At 34.2% G+C, this 21,218-nt stretch overlaps 1 protein-coding gene across 9 annotated transcripts in view; it reads left to right on the top strand.

Annotated features, from left to right (window-relative positions):
• The window catches only part of TUSC3 (tumor suppressor candidate 3), a 183,087-nt gene that overhangs the window by 50,524 nt on the left and 111,345 nt on the right, over positions 1 to 21,218 (top strand). For all 9 annotated transcript variants that reach the window (XR_009560553.1, XR_009560554.1, XM_030832035.2 and 6 more), the window contains exon 2: positions 10,729 to 10,898. Coding sequence is in view for 7 of the 9 variants with exons in the window: in XM_030832035.2 (XP_030687895.1) it covers positions 10,729 to 10,898 (170 nt within the window). In the remaining 2 variants the exon portion in view is untranslated. The remainder of the gene's footprint in view (positions 1 to 10,728; positions 10,899 to 21,218) is intronic.

The raw sequence follows: 21,218 nt of genomic DNA, 5'->3' as shown, positions 1-21,218 counted from the left end.
ACCAAAAAGTAAGGATTAGATTGAAGTGAAGTGAACAGAGCTTCCAAGAGCATGGACTCAGTCCATAGATAGGAAGGTTAGTAAGGAACTGCAAAGATGCACAGGGTAACCGAGGCAGTCCCTGGCTGTGTTGCACATTTCTTCCTAGAGAAATCAGAATTTCTTGTCTTTTAACTATTCTTTTTTGGATATCTCTTTCACTGTCTCTTTCCAATTGGCAAAACTGTTGTTTTATTGTTTATAAAGTAATACAGGTAAACATTTCAAATAACATAGAAACTAATAAAGTAGAATAAATACACCCCTGTAATCTTCACCTCTAGAAATAAACCATTATCAATTCACTATATATCCTTTAATATTTAGCATGTATGTAAAATAAGTTAATGAGTGAATAGCACATGTTTATTTTTAAAATATGAAATAGTTCTTTACGTAGTGTTGTGATAAGTAATCCTTTTCGATTTACTTAAAGGTAAGTTGTGACTATCCCTTTAGTAAGTTTGTCTCATCTTGTTAATGACTATAATATGTCCCATTTCATACCATATTATGATCTAACCAATCTCCTTTTTATGGGTACACATATTATTTCCAAATATTTGCAATTATAAACAGTGCTGCAGTGAGTATCCTTTTGAATAAACATGTGTGCCTTGTCTGATTCTTTCTGTAAGATAAATCCCTAGAAATGGTATTGCTGTACTGAACGGTACATGCATTAAAATTTTGTATGTATTATTAGTGTGACCATGAAAGATTGTACCAATGTATGTCTATATTGTTTACCTTAATATTTTACAGTGGTGTTTTTAATATAACATATTATATTCATATGTGAAGTGGAAACAAAATGTTTTTATAGTATTTTTACCAAATGAATATTACCACTAAACATATGGGACCTTATGTACATACCACTTCCAAGTCTTAGTGATCAGCTTTCATCTTGGGTTGCTGTCTCTGATCATAATAGCAAATGTTTTTAAAAGAGTAATTCTCCTGCCACAAGGGGATGGGGAAAGAGTGTCTGGACCAACGACTATGTTAGCCATGAGAGAGCTATGTTAATTCTGTTTCTGCATTTCCAGTAAATTGTTCCATTACTTAAGTTATACAAGTATTTGTCTATGAGGCAGGCACCAGCCTGGGCACGGGGGACACGATGAATGAGACACAGTTCTGGGCTTTAAGTTCTGGGGTTTATTTTAATAATTCAGTGGTAGAAACTGATAAGTAGCTGATAATAGGCAACTATTTAAAAAACTAGCATTGTGGTTATAAAATGACATTTGTAAAACAATACCCTGTAACAAAAAGCAAAATAGAAATGTTCACAGATGAGAGCAAAAAAATTTCACAAAACAATTTAACCACCTAAAAACAACTGTCATTAATGTTGGATGAATTTCATTTTCCTCCAACATTATGAGTATTTTTAAACCTTTATAAAAGTTGAAAGAATTTTACAGTGAATACTCAAAAATACCCACCACCCAGATTTTACAATCAGCATTTTACTGTGCTTGCTTTATCATGTGTCCAATCCTATCATTTATCATCCATCTTTTTAAAGTAAGTTGCAGAAATAAGTATCCTTCTTTGCGTCTACATGCATAGATTAACTACTATTTTAAATAGTACTGTGTTTTAAAGTCTATATTGATTAACTATGTGCTATAGAAGATGTAGAAACTTTGTACTCTTACATTCCTTCCCAAATTCCCTTTCCTGTCTCCAAATATTTGATAAATTACTTTGTTTAATTTTGGAACATAACGCAAGTGTTATAAATCTTGAGCAACCATATAACTTATCCAGACAAGGATATTTGTGAGAGAGAAAGGAGGTACTATTCATGATTACGCAGGGACAGCGAGTACAGCTTGGGTGCTCCTAGGCAAATGAAGATGATCAGACTGTCTATAACAATAGCTGCTGGAGTTGTTTATTATTCTTAGTTGTATACTTAAGTGTATTTGTATTTAATAAATTAAACACTATAGTCAACATTTAGTTTTTTACCACAGTTTATTTCCTGAGTTCTTCATTTTGAGTCACCTCTGGTTGGATTTTATCCATAGCTTCTCCTTTCCTGAGTTCTTTATTTTGATGTATCTCTTGGTTCGATTTTATCCTCAAGTAGTTCCCCCACCTCTGTGACTGGGTCTAATTTGTACTGAATTCATTGATTTTTTACTTGCTTTGTTACCTTACATTATTTTTATACTTTTAATAAATAATATATTTCAATATGCTATTGTTCTTTTATTATCCCTATAATAATAGGGATAAATGGAACAATAGTAGAGGTATCCCTTATCTGGAAAGGGAGGCACGGTGTGAGGTTAGAATATTGTTTCTAATACTACTCAGTGTTTTCTACGTAAAGCCCCATGTAATAGTTTCTTTGGAGGTTTTAATGCCCCCAGTTTTGGGGTCTCTGCTAATAATACAGACTTTGGTTAGTAGGTAGCTGTGATAATTTTGATAGTATACTGTTTATATGAAATGACCAAACCCGATCTTTTGTTCTATCCAAAAACTTGGCTTGCTCCTGCCATTTGTAAGTAATTTGGTAGACGAAATTCTACTTAGGAAAGCTTTAAAGTACATTAGAAGCTTTGATTTCCTCTTGGCTTGCTTTCTGTTGGATTCTATTTAATTTTTTTTGGTTTTAATAATTTTACTATCACAAATTTTACTATCAAAAATTTATATGACTCAAGAATAAACCTGCTGAAAAAAATCGTCTCTTCATTTTGCAATTTATGGAATAATGTTTTTATTTTTCCATATTCTTGTAATAAAACTTTTCTTCAGCTGTAACACATAGTACGTTGCTCTTAATAGTGAAGAGTTGTATACAACCACTTCTAGAACAGAGCAGATTATTTTATGATATAATGCATTATTATAATAGGGTATCTGCTATACTTGTTGATGCTGGTAGTGACCATCCTGCCTGGATCTTTGCTCTCGAGGCTGTAAGGCCCTATGGCTATATACAGCCTCAAGTTGATTTTCTTCTCTGCTCATACAGCTACTCTTACTCTTTGTATCTGGTACCTGTTTTACAGTGGGATATTTATACAAGAATAAATGTCTAACAGAAGGATATGAAGGAGTTCAGGAAAGAAGGTCTCAGAAACTAATGCAATAGTGGAATAAAAATGGGATGCTCATTTAGCCCTTGTCATGATTGTTCCATATTAAAATGACTTCATATTTTGATCCTTCAAGTGAAAACATCGTGGTCCCCATTTCTAATGATGTTGTCTCTTGACAGGAGAGTATTGTACTTCAGCAGTTTTACAGTGAAAAAGTCACAAAGACAACCCACGTGAATTTAAGAAAACCTCCTCCCAAACCAAAAAAAAACCAAAAAACAAACTGTGTTCACTTTATAGTAAAAAATAAAACAGAATAACTCCCAATTCTAAAAAAGACAGTTTTTGACTATTTACATGACTTTGATTTATTTATCTGTAGATAATTAGTAGTTATTTAGTTGTAGTTAGTATAAACTTTGCCTTCTATCTTTCCACTTAATGTTATAATAGAATTTTTTCACTAGTTACAGACCACATATATATTATTCTAGTCCCTAATATTTCATTGTTTTAATATGCTCTTTATTTCCTGGCTTTTTTATTTTTATTGATGTTAATCACATAACTATGTTCAGATTTTTTCCTTTGGAATTATTTTTTAGGGTATGTTAAAGTAGATGTGATTACATCACACTGATAATAATTTATTATTTTGTATCAATGTTTTTGTGTAGGGCCTTACTTTTTGGGGATGAGATGTATTTCCTAGTATACCTGAATTTATATAATTCCATACATTCATTAATCTAGTGTTGTTACTACTACTAGTATCAAATACAAAATATTTCAAAACACCGTGTGATAGTCTCTTTGTGTTTTCTCTAATAAAATTAAGGTATAATGGCATTTAACATTAGGAATCTTAAAATTTATTACTGCCATGGGATAAGTTTTTCATGGAACAAAGCATTTTGATATTTTTCATTGTAGAATTCATATTCATGTGTTTATGTAAATGAACTACTTCTATTTTTGTGAATTAGGAAATCCTAGAATAATTAAAATTGATATTAAATTCTTGAATTGTTAATTTTAAATTTGACCACAGTAATTTTTAAGTTCTTATGGTTATGTCAATTATATATACTATAAATATGCAAGTTCGGGAAACAGTTGCTTTTATAATACTCTTTGCACTTTCGAAGCAGTGAAAAAATAGAGCAAAGAATCTATGATAAACTGAAGTTAGAAATCCTTTTTTTTAAAGTTACATTTGAATAGGAATAATAAATTATAGATTCTTAGTTTATAGCTTAAAAATTTTACAGATTCCATTCAGTAGATACACAGTGTATGTAGAGGGAGCTTCAGGGCCAATCAGGAGCTAGCCATTCTCAGGATGCTTTGAAGGATACAAAATCATGGAAATGTGGACCTTTTCCTAGGGAAATTTTCTGGGGAGAGTTCAGGTTAATAAAGTCACTACTTAAAAGAGTGTCACTGGAAATATTTTTACTGAGTCTCTAGAAAAAGTTCACTTAATTGAATATTGTAGCACCATCAATTGAAGTTCTATCCTTTCTACAAAAGCATGAACGTTTGAAAAAATATTTTCACCAATAACTTTATTTCTACATTTCTCATTCAGCTCTGAATTGAATTAGATACTGTCTTTAACATGTTGGACTTAAAAACTTATGTAACACTCTCCCCCGTATAAACTTGTAGCTGCGCTGGTATTGGCCGTAGGTAGCCGGCTGGGTTCCCTTCTCTGTAGTTACACAGCCAGGTTCTCTTTAGGATCTACACTGAGGAAGAATTGGTCTGGGATTTTCCAGTATTTCTTTCTTTACTTTTAAAGAGCTTGATATTAAATACATCAAAGAACTCTCAGTATGATTAATGTATTTTTGAATCTCTCACTTTTTCACCTTTGAAGTAATGATAGTTGAGGTTTTCCGGTAGAGTGTAGATTACATTTCCTGCAGAGGTACGATGATTTGCCAAGTTCTTACCTAACCCTTTGTTTGAATCTTTGCTCTCTTTATGGCATGTGTACTGTATGCATTTTTTATTTTTGATAAAAATGGTGTATTTGTCCTATTTATTGTGTAGCTCATTGAGGTCTTAAGGCTGAGTGCCCTTAAGGCTGTTGGTGATCTTTAGTGAACACTTTGTAATTATCAATACATGGGGTGGTATAATCTCTGATATTTTGATTTCCGGAAGCATTCATTGCCTCTTATATTTTATTCAAATATGAGAAGAATGGCATGATATTAAGAAAATGAGTAAGGATTTTGGGATCAAATAATTGTAGATATTGAAGCTAACTTTTCTCCCAAGTGCAAAAATATGCATCTGGCTGCTTCTCTTTGCCTTGTCAGTGGGCTTTGATTGAACCTCTTGGATATTCAAGTTGTGAAAAGTACAGCTCTCTTTTCCTCTCAGAGACTTTCTATAAAATACAAGGAAGGACAGAAGGGCCATGAAGTTTCTGTGGGTCACTAAGAGATACCTTCAACATGTACTTCTTATTCTCATTCCAAATTTATGTCCTGTGAATTATTGTAAGCAAGTTAGTGTGGCTATTTTTTCCTTCCATTTTTATTGAGATATAATTTATACATGGCACTGTATAAGTTTAAGGTGCACAGCATGATGATTTGACTTATGTGTGTCATGAAATGATTACCACAGTAAATCTAGTGAACATCCATCATCACGTATAGATACAAGATAAAAGAAAAAAAGTTTTTTTCCTTGTGACGAGAACTCTTAGGATTTACTCTCTTAATAATTTACATATAGAACATACAGCAGTGTTAATTCTATTATGTTGTACATTATATGCTAATACTTGTCTTTTTCTTTTTTTATAGTTCCCTGTGCTATACAGCAGGTTTTCATTAGTTATCTATATTATACATAGTAGTATATATGGCACCTGAACAAATACTATGTAGGTGTAAATATTACGTAGGTGACTAGAACAGACACATGAATAGCTATCCCTCTGGCAGATTTTTTTTAAGACAAGAGACCACATACGTATCTTTGTTTTGGTGCATCTGGTCATCATTAAAATTTACTTAGGGATAAAATGCTGAAAAAAATATGGGTACAAAGTATTAGTGAGATTTTTTTTTCCTGTTTAAGCTTCACTTTGGAATGGACAATTTCATTACATGTTGTTTAGTGAAATGTACCGTTTCTTTGTATTTTTGTTATGAATTGGTTAAAAAAACATGAATTGAGAAAAAAATTGATTAATGTCATATGTTGGGGACTGGCATATGTCGATTATGCCAGTTTATTAATAGTGAATTGCCTTACAATTCAGTTTTTATAAAAACATTAAGATAAAAATAGAGGGCTGGGCACCTATAGTTAGTGTGACTGAGTATCTTACCTTCATTAATATGTGGGACCTGCTGGCCCATGATTTTTACAAGGTAACAGGTAAAGACAGGGTTTCTTCCTTGAAGATTCTAAATTTTAGATTTCTTTTTCCTTTTAGAAATGGTAGATATATGGCATCTGTGTCTCTATTTCCAGCCTTGTGCCAGCAGCAGACAAAACTCAACAGCTCACACCCTCTTTACTGATAGTATCAGTGTGGATTTCAAAACTGTGCTTTGTACTGAATTTAAATTAGCTGCTACCAGTCAGTTAGTGTTCACAGAAATAAGATCTTGTGTGTCATCCTTTCCTGAGCTGGCACTAAGCCATTTAACAGCAGAGCCACAGCCGTAACACATCAATATAAGCAACGTATATTTTTTAAAGCTAGAGCTCATTTGCTGTAAAGCCTTGAGAGTAGGATCTGTTGTACTTTCATTTTCCATAAACTTAGCATAGTGCTGGTCATGTATTTAGTAATCCACAATGCATGTTTAGAAATTTAGCACAATGTTTGCTATGTACTAAGTACTCAGAGAACATTTGGTAACTCTTGAGATTAAAGTACTAATAAGATTAAAAAAAACACTCCCTCTGTAGTTATTCTTTTAGCAACCTGATTGAGGTTGCTGATAGAAATTAACCCGAGGAGAAGGGAACAGAATTTGAGTGCCTGTACTTTTCCGGATGCTGTGCTAGGAGTTTTCCATACATTAACTCATTTAATTTTACCAATTTGTGAGATATTATTTCAATTTTATAGATGAAGATGAGATTCAGAGAAATAATTTGGTCAAGTCACACTGCATGCAAATACAGAATCATCATTTAAACTTGAGCCATTAAATTCTATTTTTAAAATGAACATATGGTGCCTTTTCAATTTTTAAAGGTTGCACTATGTTCCGTATTATGGATGTTTCCATGCGCCCTTCACTACACAGAATTCCCTTGGGCATGATTTCGTTTCAGGTTTTATTCTCCAGTGGGAAGAGAGATTCATGAGCATCACTCTCTTCAAGAGACCAAAAGGGACACACAGACAGAGAAGGTGGGGAAGTCTTAAAGGTAGTCCTGGGTAAGGGAAACTGTAGCATGAAGAAAAATTCCCAACAAAGAGGGGTACAAATGGCCCTGAAAAGGGAAATACTTTGAAGGAACAGATGCACCCAACCTTCTCCTTAAAGAAAATCACATGCCTGTCACAGAGAAATGCAACATAGAATAAACCCTATTTGTGGACTGTAGCTCAACCTGTGATTCTTTCTTAGTAGATTTTAAAAGCATGAATTCACATTAATCAGATTTCTCTTCCTTACTGAATATTTCTACTCCATCACCTTGTAACATTTTCCTTTGAGAATTAACTTAATCTTCTTTACAAAAAATGCTCTTGAAAGTTTGAATCAACCATGATGCCCTAAAAACCTACCTTCCTAGACCATTTATTTCTTTTTCTGTGCAAAGGTGACTAGTTCAAGATGCGATGAGGTTTCTCTTTCCTTATGTAGTAGTGTTGTCCCTTCTTCATTATGTAGACTCTTACTTTTTTTTTTTTTTTTTTTTTTTGGCTGTGCTGCATGGCTTATGGGATCTTAATTTCCTAACCAGGGATTGAACCCTGGCCCTTGGCAGTGAGAGTGGAGTCCTAACCACTGGACCACCGGGGAATTGCCTTGACATTTTTATTTTGAATGCAACGTGTTCATTTGAATATTAGGCTATTGGCTGCAAGAATTTTTCTGTAACCTCTAAAACTGGTAAGATTCTGCAGTGTGTATAGATGTTTAGAGTATGTACTTTAGAATAAGACTGGGAATCCCCAGTTCTACCATTTACTAGCTTTATAATCTCGGACAGGTTACTTAATGTCTTGGTGCCTCTGTTTCCTTGTCTCTAAACTTGAAATGTCAATGATTCCCCCATCATAGGATTGTTATTAGGATTGATGAATTCATTAAACAAGAAAAGCATTTCGTACAGTGCCTAGCACATAGTAAGCACACAATAAGTGCTAGCTGTTGTTGTTATTACTACAGATCTTTGAGGTGCATGACTGCTATGTTTTACAATACCTTTCCCTTTTTATTTTTTTGTTTCTAGACCTGATTTGTTAATATAGTTGAGTATCTTCAGAAATTATTGCTGTTTATGTTTTTTTTTCACATGGAAAGACATGTATTTGGTTTACTAAGACTATTTTCTCCACATATAGAAATTATTGATTTACCTCCTTTTTAAAATTAGAATGTTTCTTTAAAAAAAAAAAAACAACAAAAACCCAAACTAATAAACCTCTGTACCGCTTACCATGGTAAGGTGTTTTATCTCAAACAATAGGTCAGCAGTACCTTTTCCTCTAATAATGGGGGATTTGAGGCTTGTCAGATGAGTAAAAGTGAGAGCTCACTAGAGATGTCAGTTGCTGGTTTAAGGTAACTGGTGTACTTTTTAAAGTCTGTTGCAACTAAAACCACTTCAGGGTAGGGCAGTGGCGAGAGCTACCGTTCCTTAGACTTCAGCTTCATCCTCTGTGGATTAAGCTTATTATTGCTGTGCTGCTATGGTTGCTATGTGAGTTTAATAAGATAGCATATGTGATGTCCATAGCATGGCACTTAGCATGTCTAAAGCACTTAATATTCTGAGACTGTAACTAGAGAAAGACAGACTTTTATTTGAAAATATCTCATTATTTTTTGTCATCTAATATTTAATCTGAATATAATGTTCTTCACAAGTTCTCCAGTAATAACCAGAATTAAAACTGTGGTTCTCATGTGTTTTGATATATATTCAGAATATGTAGGAAATTTGACAGGAAAAGAATTGTAAACTACATATAGGATTATAGTGGTAAAATCACCCTTTGTTATCTAACAATAGTGAAAACAATACTTCTACCAATACTGCCTTGTATTTTATAGTACTTTATAATTTACAGAGGTTTTTACCTATCATCTCTCAGTATATCACCTAGGTATGTATTGGAAGGTCAGATGTTAATAGACGAGTCCCTAGGTTCTGAGAGGTAAAGTGTCTTGGCCAAGCTTTCGTGTGTAGTGACCAGAGCACAGCCCTTTTTCTTTTCGTACAGGACCCTTAGACTGTGCTTGGTGTGCTCAGGTGTCATACGTCTCATCAATTAAGATTTCGTCTGTGCCTAGGTCCTTAGTCCTTCTTAAATGGCACAGTTGAAGCCCTTCTCTTCCGACCACTCATTCTTTCTTGATTTTCCAAGGCTAACAAATTTCTTATAGGAATACAACCCTGTAGAGTTTTTTACTTCTCAGACTTTTTCAGGTAAAATGGACAATCTAAAGATTAAGAGCATTCTGTACAGAGGCTAGAGTGTTACTTTCACTGTCACCCCACCCTGGAAGAGAATCTTCCTAGCCCCCACCTCCATGGTACCGTTTCGCCTCACTGCACCTCCCACCATCCCAGTGCCTGCTGCAGTAAGCCACTATTCCTGACTTTTAGCACAGTAGATTTTTTCCTGTTTTTGATCTTACTATAAGTAGAATCACGCGTGCTCTTTTGTGCATATGTGTCTTTCGCTCAGTTTCCTCTTTGTGAGATCCCTCCAAGCTGTTTGCATGTTGATGCTTGGAGGGGAATTGAGAGTTGGGTTGAGGCTCCCCATTCTGCCCTTGCTAGCGAGGGCGGTGGTGGAAGGGCAGTGTTTCGTCTGTGGAGTTTGGCTAGACCAGAGCAGTTAGTTTTTGTCTTACTAGATCACCCTTTTTTGTCCTTTGGGTAAGGAGAGCAGGCTTTTCTTGGGGTTTTTGTTTGTTTGTGTCCATTGGTGTTCTTGGATTGCCAATGTTTCTGGCTACCAGTCTGGGATGGGTGAGGCTGAAACACAACTCAGGGTACTCACCACCACGGTCTCTTCATTTTGGGGTCGCCAGCCAGCCTTCCTTCTTCTTCCCACTTTTCAGAGCCTTCTTATGCTTGTCTTTCATATGACCAGAGTTTTTAGCTGTCTTTAGTGGGGGATTAGGGAAAAGCATATCTATTCCATCTTTCTGGAAGTGAAAGTCTATTTTACTTTTGATATCTATTTTTATAAACTTTTACAATTGTTAGGAAAAACAGATGAAATATTTTATGCATATATGGTCAGTTAACAATGACTGTTCACCAAAACAAGAACTTTTAGCAGAAATGAATTTTAGGTAAAATATAATCCCATGTAATTCTTTGTACTTGAAGTACAAACTGAAGAATTTTAACCCTGTGTAAATTTAAATTCCTGTGTTTATTGCAGAATCTTTTAGCTGAGAAAGTAGAACAGCTGATGGAATGGAGCTCCAGGCGCTCAATCTTCCGAATGAATGGTGACAAATTCCGAAAATTTATAAAGACACCACCTCGAAACTATTCTATGATTGTTATGTTCACTGCTCTTCAACCTCAGCGGCAGTGTTCTGTGTGCAGGTAATGTATGTATTTAAAAAATTAAAAACTATTATTGTATGATTATATGTTTGTTAGTTAAGATAAAAGTATATAATAGAATTAAACATTTGTTCAGTGTTGTAGTCAACTATAAGTGCATTTAAATGTAAGCTCAAAGTCATTGTTTTCTAGGAAATGACTTTGATAGGCTAATATTTTTATATTGTATAAAATATTTAACTAATCCACATGTAATCATAAAACATTTTTTTAATCTTTATGTCCTGTATAAAGGTACATATGTTATAGAATTTGGTTCAAATATTGCCTTGTAGGTCACCTACATATATCTTAGGGGCAATGAAGTAGCCCCCTTAAACATACTCTGATTAAATAGTTTAATCAAGAGGCTATACTCAAGGAAGTCTGTTTACTTTTCAGTACCTCTAATGATGAGAAATTTCTTCCTATGATATAGAAATTTCTTCCTATGATATGATTTGAAGTGAATGAAATATTTTTCAGTGGGAACATACCAAAGAAAGTTTTGGACAAGTATAAATATAATATATATACAACAGTGCTTATTTTAAATTAAACTTTTTAAGTTTGAGATAATTGTAGTTTCACATGCAATTCTAGGAAATAATACAGAGAAATCCTATATACCTTTTACTCAGTGACCGCCCCCCCCAATGCTAACATCTTGTAAAACTGTAGCACAGTTTCACAAACAGGATATTGGTATTGATACAGAACAGTTCCATCACAGTAAGAATCCCTCCTGTTGCCCTTTCTGGCCACACCCACCCCATCTCCCCACCTCCTGAATTTATTCTCTATTTCTGTAATTTCATCATTTAAAGACTGTTATGTAAGTGGAATCATATAGTATATGACCTTTTGGCTTTGGCTTTTTCTTACTTATCATAACTCCTTCAAAATCCATCCAAGTTGTTGTATTTGTCAGTACTTCATTCTTTTTATTACTGAGTAATATCCTATGGTATGGATGTACTGCATGCAGTTTGTTTAACCATCCATCTGTTAAAAGACACCTGGATTGTTTCCAGTTTTTGGCTATTACAAATACAACTGTTATGAACATTCTTGTACAGGCTTTGTGTGAACTTAAGTTTTCACTTCTCTGAGATATATGGCCAGAGAGTCCGATGGCTGAATTGCAATGGTAGTTGCATGTTTAGCTTTATCAGAAACTGCTAAAATGTTTTCTGGAGTGGCTGTATCATTTTACAGTCCCACCAGTGGTGTGCGAAGGACCTAGTTTTTCCATATCCTCACCAGCATCAGTGTTGTCATTGTTTTATTTTAGCCATTCCATGGGTATATAGTTTTAATTTGAGGTTTTATTTTGCATTTTCCTAGTGTAATGGTGTTGAACATCTTTTCGTTTGCTTTTTTGTCATCTGTGTATCACCTCTTTAGTGAAATATCTTTCATTCTTTTGCCTATTTCTATTTGAATTTTTTTTTACTGAATTTTGAGAGTTCTTTATATATTGTAGATACTAGTCCTTTGTCAGATATGTGGTTTTTAAATATTTTCTCCTAGTCTATGGTTTGTGTTTTCATTCTCATAACAAGGTCTTTTGCAGATTTTAATTTAGTGAGTCCAATTTATCAGTTTCCCCTTTTACAGATCTTACTTTTGTTGTCAAATTGAACTCTTTGCCTAGCCCTAGATCACAAAGTTCTATTTTTTTCTCTTCTGTGTTTTTTTTGTTTTGTTTTGTTTTGCGGTATGTGGGCCTCTCACTGTTGTGGCCTCTCCCGTTGCGGAGCACAGGCTCCAGACGCGCATGGCTCACAGGCCCAGCCGCTCTGCGGCATGTGGGATCTTCCCGGACCGGGGCACGAACCCGTGTCCCCTGCATCGGCAGGCGGACTCTCAACCACTGCACCACTAGGGAAGCCCTTCTCTTCTGTGTTTTTCTGAAAGTTTTATAGTTTTATGTTTTACTGTTGATCTGATCTTTGGGAGAAAGGATTCAGTCTTTCATCACTAAGTATGATACTAGGTATAAGAGTTTTGTAGATGTTCTCTATCAGGTTGAGGAACTAGTTTACTGAGAGCTTTTGTCATGAATGGGTGTTGGGTTTTGTCAGATTTGGGGGAGTCAATTGATAGGTTCTTTCTTCTTTAGGTTGTTGATATGGTAGATTACATCGATGGATTTTCAATCGCTGAATCAGCTTTGCATTTTGGAGTAAATCCCACTTGATTGTATTATATTATTTTTATGTATTGCTGAATTCTATTTGCTAATATTTTGTTGAAGTATTTTATATCTAAGTTCATGTAAAATATCGATCTATATTTTTCATTATTTATACTGTCTTTGTCCAATTTTGGTATCACGCTAATACCTCATAAAATGTATTGGGAAATGTTCCCATCTCATTTATTTTCTGGAAGTGATTTGTAAAATTACACAGTTTTAGAAATTATGTTAATTCTTCTTTAAATGTTTGATAGAATTCTCCAGTGCAATCTTCTTGACCTGGAGATTTTAAATTACGTATTCCATTTCCTCAGTTGTTAAGGACAGTTCAGGTTTTCTGTTTCTTCTTGGCTGAACACTTTCTCTTTTCAAGAACAAACACTTGTAGCTCCACATTCATACTCTTCACGTTGTATAATCATCTGTAGACTTTAGATTTCTAAACCATTTTGAACTTTAGTGGAAATCAAAATTATTAGTAATATGGGCCAATGAAAACAATAAACCAGTTTCTCTCAGACTAGCTTGCAGAAAGGTAATTTCAGTATTCTGAAATTTTCATGAAAGATTTTATCACAATCTAATAATGAGTATATGTTGGGACATAGCTCAAAGTGGGTAGAAAAGATGAAAAGCAAAATATTTTGAGAAACACCATTTCAGATGATTCTGAGTTCCCCTCCTATCAATTTGAGGACCAGTACTTAAGTGGACATTAACATTTGTCAGAATTAGGTTAGCATTAAGGACAGGGTATGTTTATGTTTATCTAAGGGGTGCTGAAAAGCCCTCCTGAGGCAAAAATACCATCTTAGTTGGCATTTGGTGTAACAGTTCAGATTCCACAAAAATACAAACTGTCCTCTGGCATCCTACAATACCTTATATATTTTAGGGAGATCATTTCTTTTCTTCTAAAAGTTGAATATATTGATTTCCTGTATTCACCACTGTTATGAGGAAATCTATTTAATTGATTATTATATTTTTTGCAACTGTAACCTAGAAAGACTTTATTATCCAAGTATTTATTTTACAGTTACATATAATTGTATATATTTTGATAACATAAACCACAGCATACTGTTAAATGGTATATCCTTTAAGTAATAATTTACTTAATGCATTATGTTGTTAAATGGTTAAATATGGACCCTCAATTTTTTAATGACGTTTAGCTCAAAATAACCTTTATTTGTTTATTACAGCCTTTTTTGTAATAAACTTTTAAATTTTAGAGTAGTTTTAGATTTACAAGAGAAAAAGATTGAAGTTATTAGGAAAAGTTAATTCATGGATCAAGATGATGGTGAAGTTGTTAGAGGAGAAAGGAAGAGCCCATGAAGGTTTAGAGGCAAATAAAAAGTGTAGAGCAGATAATGTGCTTCCCATACCTAGACATTCTGGTTTAATTGGTTTTCTTTGCGGGGGGGTGGTCAACACATTGACATTTTAAAAAACATGCTCTAGGTAATTCTAGTGTGCATCCAGTATAGAGACAGGGAAGCTAAGAAGCAGGTTCATGATTCACAGCTTTTTAAAATTTAATTTCGTTGAGGAACAATGGGAATGGATGAAGCCTTATTACTTATTTGGATGACCATATAGCATTGACAGGGATCCTTTATGAAACTAGAATACTCAGATTTTTAGAGAAGAATCTATAGAATTAAATGATTTCTTCCCCAATACTCAGCAATTTAGGAGCAAGAACACCCTCCATGGGGATTAACCTGTTTGCTTTATTCTACGAAGTGGATTAATCGGCACATATTCTGAGAATGCTAGTGAGAGTATATCTGAAATGTATAACTGTGGGTTAAAAGTTGGTTAGCGGGTCAAAGAAGCCAGGGGACAGCTGATAAACTAGGTGTGATACAATTAAGCTAGATTTTCACAAGAGTGAAGGAGAGGTTTTGTGTGAAAGGAGGACGGGGTTGAAAATTAGGAAATTGTAAAGAGTTGATTAAATAAATGAGTAAATTGCTAAAGTATAATGCAGATGATTGTGGATATAATAGAGAAGCTTTAGGAATGATAAGGCTGGGGTCTCATCTAGATTATAAACATGTATGTCGAAATAACTCAGGATTTTAATGGAACTGGAGAGGAAAAATATTAAGTGAGCTGAAAGAGGGATGTCTTGGAGTTTATTGGATGAGGTTGATAGATTTACATTATATTTTATAATATAAATTTAAAAGGAGGATCTGTTAAATAATTGTGATTGAAAAGTGGTCTGAGATCTACTGTCACTGAGCCAAGAGAGTACCGGATGTGACCCATATGAGCAGAGTGAATGAAAGAGATCTCAAGGGGACAGCCAAGATGGAAAGGTAAAGAGGAGTTTCAAGAAAAATTTTCAAGAAAAAGTATTCAAATTATATTCTGTATTATAAATTAAGTGCCTCAGAGGGAGTTGTAGATTCATTGAGAAAGGCACTCTATCATCAGCAGTCATTTCTGTTTAAAAACTTGAATTCTCCTGGGTTCTTCTGTGTCAGTGTAATTTGGGACCACTTCTATAATACTGCTATAATTTTTTTATAATTCTGTAGAGTCATTGAAATGTTCATAGCTATAAGTTGAAAAGATTAGTGCTTTCCTTTGTGAGACTTTTTCTGCTTTTTTCTTTTCTTTAAGAAAAAGTGAAATTTTCTTCTAGAGCTGACACACTTAAAGATTCTCCAGTTGCTTTTCTTTGCTGAATGGCTGATGAATGAGCTATTGGCTTCCTTGTAAGCCCTCTTAGCAAATCATTCTGCTCTTCTTTCACAAAGTCAGCTTCTTCACAAATCTCAGAATTCAATTCTCACCTTCCTCAGTGCACACATCAAACTCCTTGGCCAAATAAAGTTGTTAAATTAGGACTACTCAATATAATTCTCACCTCCCGTAAGTGTTAACTCCAAACTTCCTTTATCTAATTGTACTGTAAGGAATATTCCCCATAATTGCTAAATCTTTTAGATGTATTCTACCACAAAGTTACTTATCTCTACCAGAATTCGCTAAAAATTCTAAGAACAAAATAACCTCTTCTAAGGTTATTACTGTCATTCAATAGATGTAAGAAAAAACATCCAGATGAAGGAAAATCGAAAAGTACATGTAGAGTCAAGCAGGGTGCACATACAATCAAAGCTTGGTAATGTATTGGAAGTTAATATGTTGTTGGACTTCAAATAAATGAAAAAATGATTCGTAATTACAAAGGTATTTTAAAGAGGAGGGAGAATAAATTTTTACATTGATATATTAGATATTAACTGGCTAACATCTTTTCTTCTCTAACTAAATAAAATGATTGTTTATTATGTGTAAATTATTTGGGCAGTCCTGTGTTAGGTCATTTATATATATAATATCTCATGTCATTCTCATTACTCTAAAAGGTAGGACTGAGAAAAATCCATGTTTTAGATGACAACATCAAAGCTGAGAGGTTGTATAATTTACCCAAAGTCACAGAGCTAATACCTGTCAGGGTTGGGATTTGTGACTCCAGAGCTAGTAAGTTTAATGCTTTCCTTAAGTGTACATATTCATTATTGTTCCTACCCTGTGAACTGTAATTTGCATTTTGCATTCCCAACTAAGATTATTAATCTTTTAGTGCAGGGATCCATCAGCCAGCATTCCTTAAACTCATCAGATCATGAAAAGCTTTCGTTCAGATTAGCATTTCATAGCAAGGGCTGGTGAGTTGGAGATAGCTGGCCAAGACCATGTGGAAGAGCTCACCAGCTTTTTGTTTCATTACAGTGAAGTCATATCTCTTAGGAGATTCAATTCTAAAGTGAGCACATAATGTGAGAATCATTTGTAGATAAAATTACCATGTCCATCTCTTAATGCACTGATAAGTGCTTTCTAAATGGTTTTGGGATTACAACCCTTATCATTTCCTTTAGTCCTTGGATAATATTTCTCTATGGCCTTAATTCTTAAGTTTTTCTAATATGTCTGGCTACCTGGACAAAGTATTCCACTTCTCTGTCAAAGACTGGCAAACTCTCATGCCATTCACACATTCTTTGCCTGGCTTGGCTAATACGTGAGGACTGTTTCAGACTTGACTGAATCCATGACCAGTTTAATATAAATGATGTTTTAGGGTTACTGCTGAATGCTGTCTAGTTTAATTATTTTTTTAGGTCGAAGGGATGTGATTTAAGTTCACTGTATTAAATTTCCTCCTAGGTGTGTCTTCCTCAGATTGGATAATCCCAACTCTTTTACAATGAATAAATGGATGTTTTCAGTGAACTTTAATTATCTATGTGACACTGTAGCATTCTCTGAGCTCTATTTTCTATATTATTTGTATATAAAGTCCAGATTTAGTCACCCATCTTATAATTTCAAACCTACAGAAAATTGAAACAGTAGTACAAAGACACCAGTCTACACTTCACCAAGATTTCACTAATTATAACATTTTGCCACATTTGATTTTGCTCATTGCCTTCAAGAAAGACACATAAGAGTTGCGAGTTTACATTTTATTCAGGGTCTTACTGGGGACTATATATAGCCTGGGAGACAGCCACTCAGTTAGTCCTGAGGAAACTGCTCTGAAGAGGTAGGGGAGGGGCCAGTTTACAAATTTTTTTGGTTTGGAAATAACATGCAGTCTTGGTAAAAGCAATGACACACATCTTGGTAAAAGATCACTGATAATTCCAAAGAACAGGTGTATGTTAATGATTTAGTGCTTTGCTATGTCTGGGAAGATGCAAGCATCTCGGGTCATTGAAATTCTTCCTGAGATATGTGTCTAACTATCTAAGGGCCTGTTTATCCAAAGCACAGAGCGCCTCACCTGTTTTTCATCCTGAACTCCTCTTGGTACACTGTCTGTGGGTGACTGCAATGGTTGCGACTTAACCCCTGTGGAGGTGGGTGATGAGAGATGCTCTTTGTTCTTCTTTGCTCACATTCTTTTAAGTATAAGTAAAAAATGAGTCACATACCAGCAAATGTACTTTTAACTTGTAGACATCATGAAATATCACTGCTAAATATTTCAGTTTGCATATTTTAATAAGACATTCTTACCTAATCAGAATACCATTATTACTTTTAAGTGAAATGGCATTAATTCAATGACATAATCTACTTTTTTAAAAGTACTATAGCAGTTATTTGTGTACTTCTTATTGCATCCTATCAGGAGGCACATAATTTTAGTTCTTTCAAACACCAGTGATGAGATCGATCACTTGATCGAGGTGGTGATCATTACATCTTTCTGTTGTACAAGTATATCTTTCCCTTGTAGTAAGTGTTTGGGGAAGGTGAATGGGTTAAGAGGGGGGACACTTTGAGATAACGTGACTATCCTGTTTCTTGGCACTCTTTTACCCAGTGATTGTAATATCCATTGATCATCTCTGCCTGAATTTGGTATTACATTGATGATTGTGAAGGGGTGATTTTTAAACATTCTGTCATTGCTTTAACATTAATTAGTTGGTATTCTTCTATAAATGAGAGCTTTTCTTTCCTCCATTTGCCCTTCTGAGTATCTCAATGCAAAGATTCTTTTTTTATTTACTAATCTGTTGCTGTGATTATTCTTCTTCAGTGTTCAAGTTGCCCTAAATTTGATCAGTGGAAACCAACTCCTGTGTCATTTACATGCCTCGGTTAGTCTTTGCTTTCTGGCTCAGCAAAATATTCTAAGCCTACTTTATATACTTTCCCTGTCATGGAACTGCAAGAAGCATTTTTTTTTAAACATCTTTATTGGGGTATAATTGCTTTACAATGGTGTGTTAGTTTCTGCTTTATAACAAAGTGAATCAGTTATACATATACATATGTTCCCATATCTCTTCCCTCTTTCAAGGAGTCCTTCATCTTTTTGGTAGGAAGTGATATTTAGAAAGCAAGAACTGGGCAAGTTATACTGTTTGCCGCTGGGATAGTATCATTGCTTGCAGCCTTTTTTAGTAGATAGAGCTAGGATGTGTGTATGTGTGTACCTACACACACATACATACATACATACATATATAAATTATGACTTTAACTGGATCTCTCCTATTCCAAGCTAACACTGTAGGGTTTTTCCTCTATTTTCCCTATTCCATAGTTTTATCTCCTTTCTCCAAAATGAAAACCTGGATCCCAGCAATACTGGTGTATTTGCTCATTTGCTCTCCCTTTCAGTGCATATAAAATAGTTTTAGAATTACAACACCAGTAGGATCTCTGAAAACAAATCATGAACTAGACTTCCTAATTTCTGCACAGTTCCTTTCTTCTTTTAGCTATGTGTCAGTTTTCTTAGCATACAACCTGTTAAGCTTTTTTGTATGTTAGTATTATCATTTTTCTTAAGAGAACAAAAATTCTGCTGACTCATAAACTGAGTTGCTACTATGCATGTTATATACAGTTTAATATCTCTTACGTTCATATACATTTTTGCTGTAATATATGTGTTGGAATCGCATGTTCACGTTAGAATTGTTTTCCAAAGAAAAAAATAGATGTTCAGAAAACATAGGTGTGATGGACACAATATCTTTATCTGGCAAGTAGTGAATTATACAGAGCCAGTTACAAAGTGGTAGTTAACTGTGGATTCTTCAGCTCTTCAGAGGCATTGGGTCTATTTAATATATTTCAGTATATTCAGTAGGGTCCTGGATATTTGTAGCACAACCAGAGAGAAATCACTGTTGAAATCTTTGTGCAGGGTGTTGTTTACGAGTTTTTTTCTCTTCAGGGTATCAGAACCGTAAGTAATGGATGGTTCCACTCATACCAGATCTCTCTCTATATATATCACTATCTATAGAAATTGAATAATTTGAGGTTTTATGAAGATACACTTTGGAATATCCATGCAATATATAGTTATATCTATATATAATTTATCATAAAAATATAAATAAGAGGCATACATAGAGATTTTAATATGAATCTTATAGGAAGTTTGATTAACATTAAAAAGAGAAACCATATTTCTTTAAAAATCCCTTCAAGGGCATAAAAGATAAAAACTACATTCATCATGGGAGCTCTATTAAATATATACAATTATGGATGAGTTAATAATCCTTTTTAGTTTTGCGCAACCCTTTAAAAAGGATTATAAACTGCTATAGCATTTGGATTGATTTTTTTCTTGTTTCCATAACAAAAAATTGAGAAGATTTAATAGAAGAGTTTTCCCAGAACCGTGCCCTGCAGTTACTGCTTAGGCCTTCCTGGATGCTTTGCTGCAACTTGACTGCCCTCTTCAGGCTGCATGTTAGTAGATTAGGAAAATCTACAGTGTTCCTTCCATTCATAAAGTTACATCTCTAATGTTCCTATGAACTATTAAAACAGAAAGTACTTTTTTAGCTAACAGTGTTGGAAATGTGCTTATTTAAGTGCTAGGAGCATTTGTGGTTTTCAGCTTTCAATTTCAGATGGCAGTGAAGTTTGAAGGGTTCTAATAAGCATTAATGACACCTTTGCTCATTAGTCTAAGCTGACACAAACATATGCAAGAAGCCAGTCACTTTCTTTGTCATTAGTTAGGCTTCTTCTATCCCCTGTTACACATGAAGAAGTTGGAATATGGAGAGATAAGAGATAATGGAGTTAAGTTTAGAGAACAGGGTTTATGTTATTGGGGCATATTCCTTCTAACAATCTTTTTTACCCTAAATAGATATCATCAACATTGAAATATGTTTTTCTCAGGCTTATTGAATTATTTCTAGTGACAAACAGATCTGGTCTCTAGTCCTATTGCTACTAAGTTACCTTCAACAGAAGCAAGCCCCCATTTACCTTGTCAGTAGTAAGTTTTCTCTGAGTATTGTATTTGTGTTGAAAAAATGTAATTTGCTTAGCTCCCCTGGAATTCTTTATGCCAACAGATAGATTCCTAACTAGAAGCAAGATGTGTAGAAAATTTTTCTTGTTGCTTTGGTGCTCTAGATTCTAAAGGAGAATATGTAAGAAATAGGTCATATCTTCATTTATATAGTATTTTAATAGCTGCATATATTTTCCCAACTAGACCAGTATAGTAACGTTCTGAGTGGTTTACAAACATTTATTTTCTCCTCCTCTAATACATTATGCACACTGTTGCCAGATACAGCTTT

Source organism: Globicephala melas, chromosome 21 (genome assembly GCF_963455315.2).
Source record: "Globicephala melas chromosome 21, mGloMel1.2, whole genome shotgun sequence".
Lineage (NCBI taxonomy): Eukaryota > Metazoa > Chordata > Mammalia > Artiodactyla > Delphinidae > Globicephala > Globicephala melas.
Note: the sequence above shows the minus strand (reverse complement) of the source record. Positions and strands in the feature narration are given on the sequence as shown.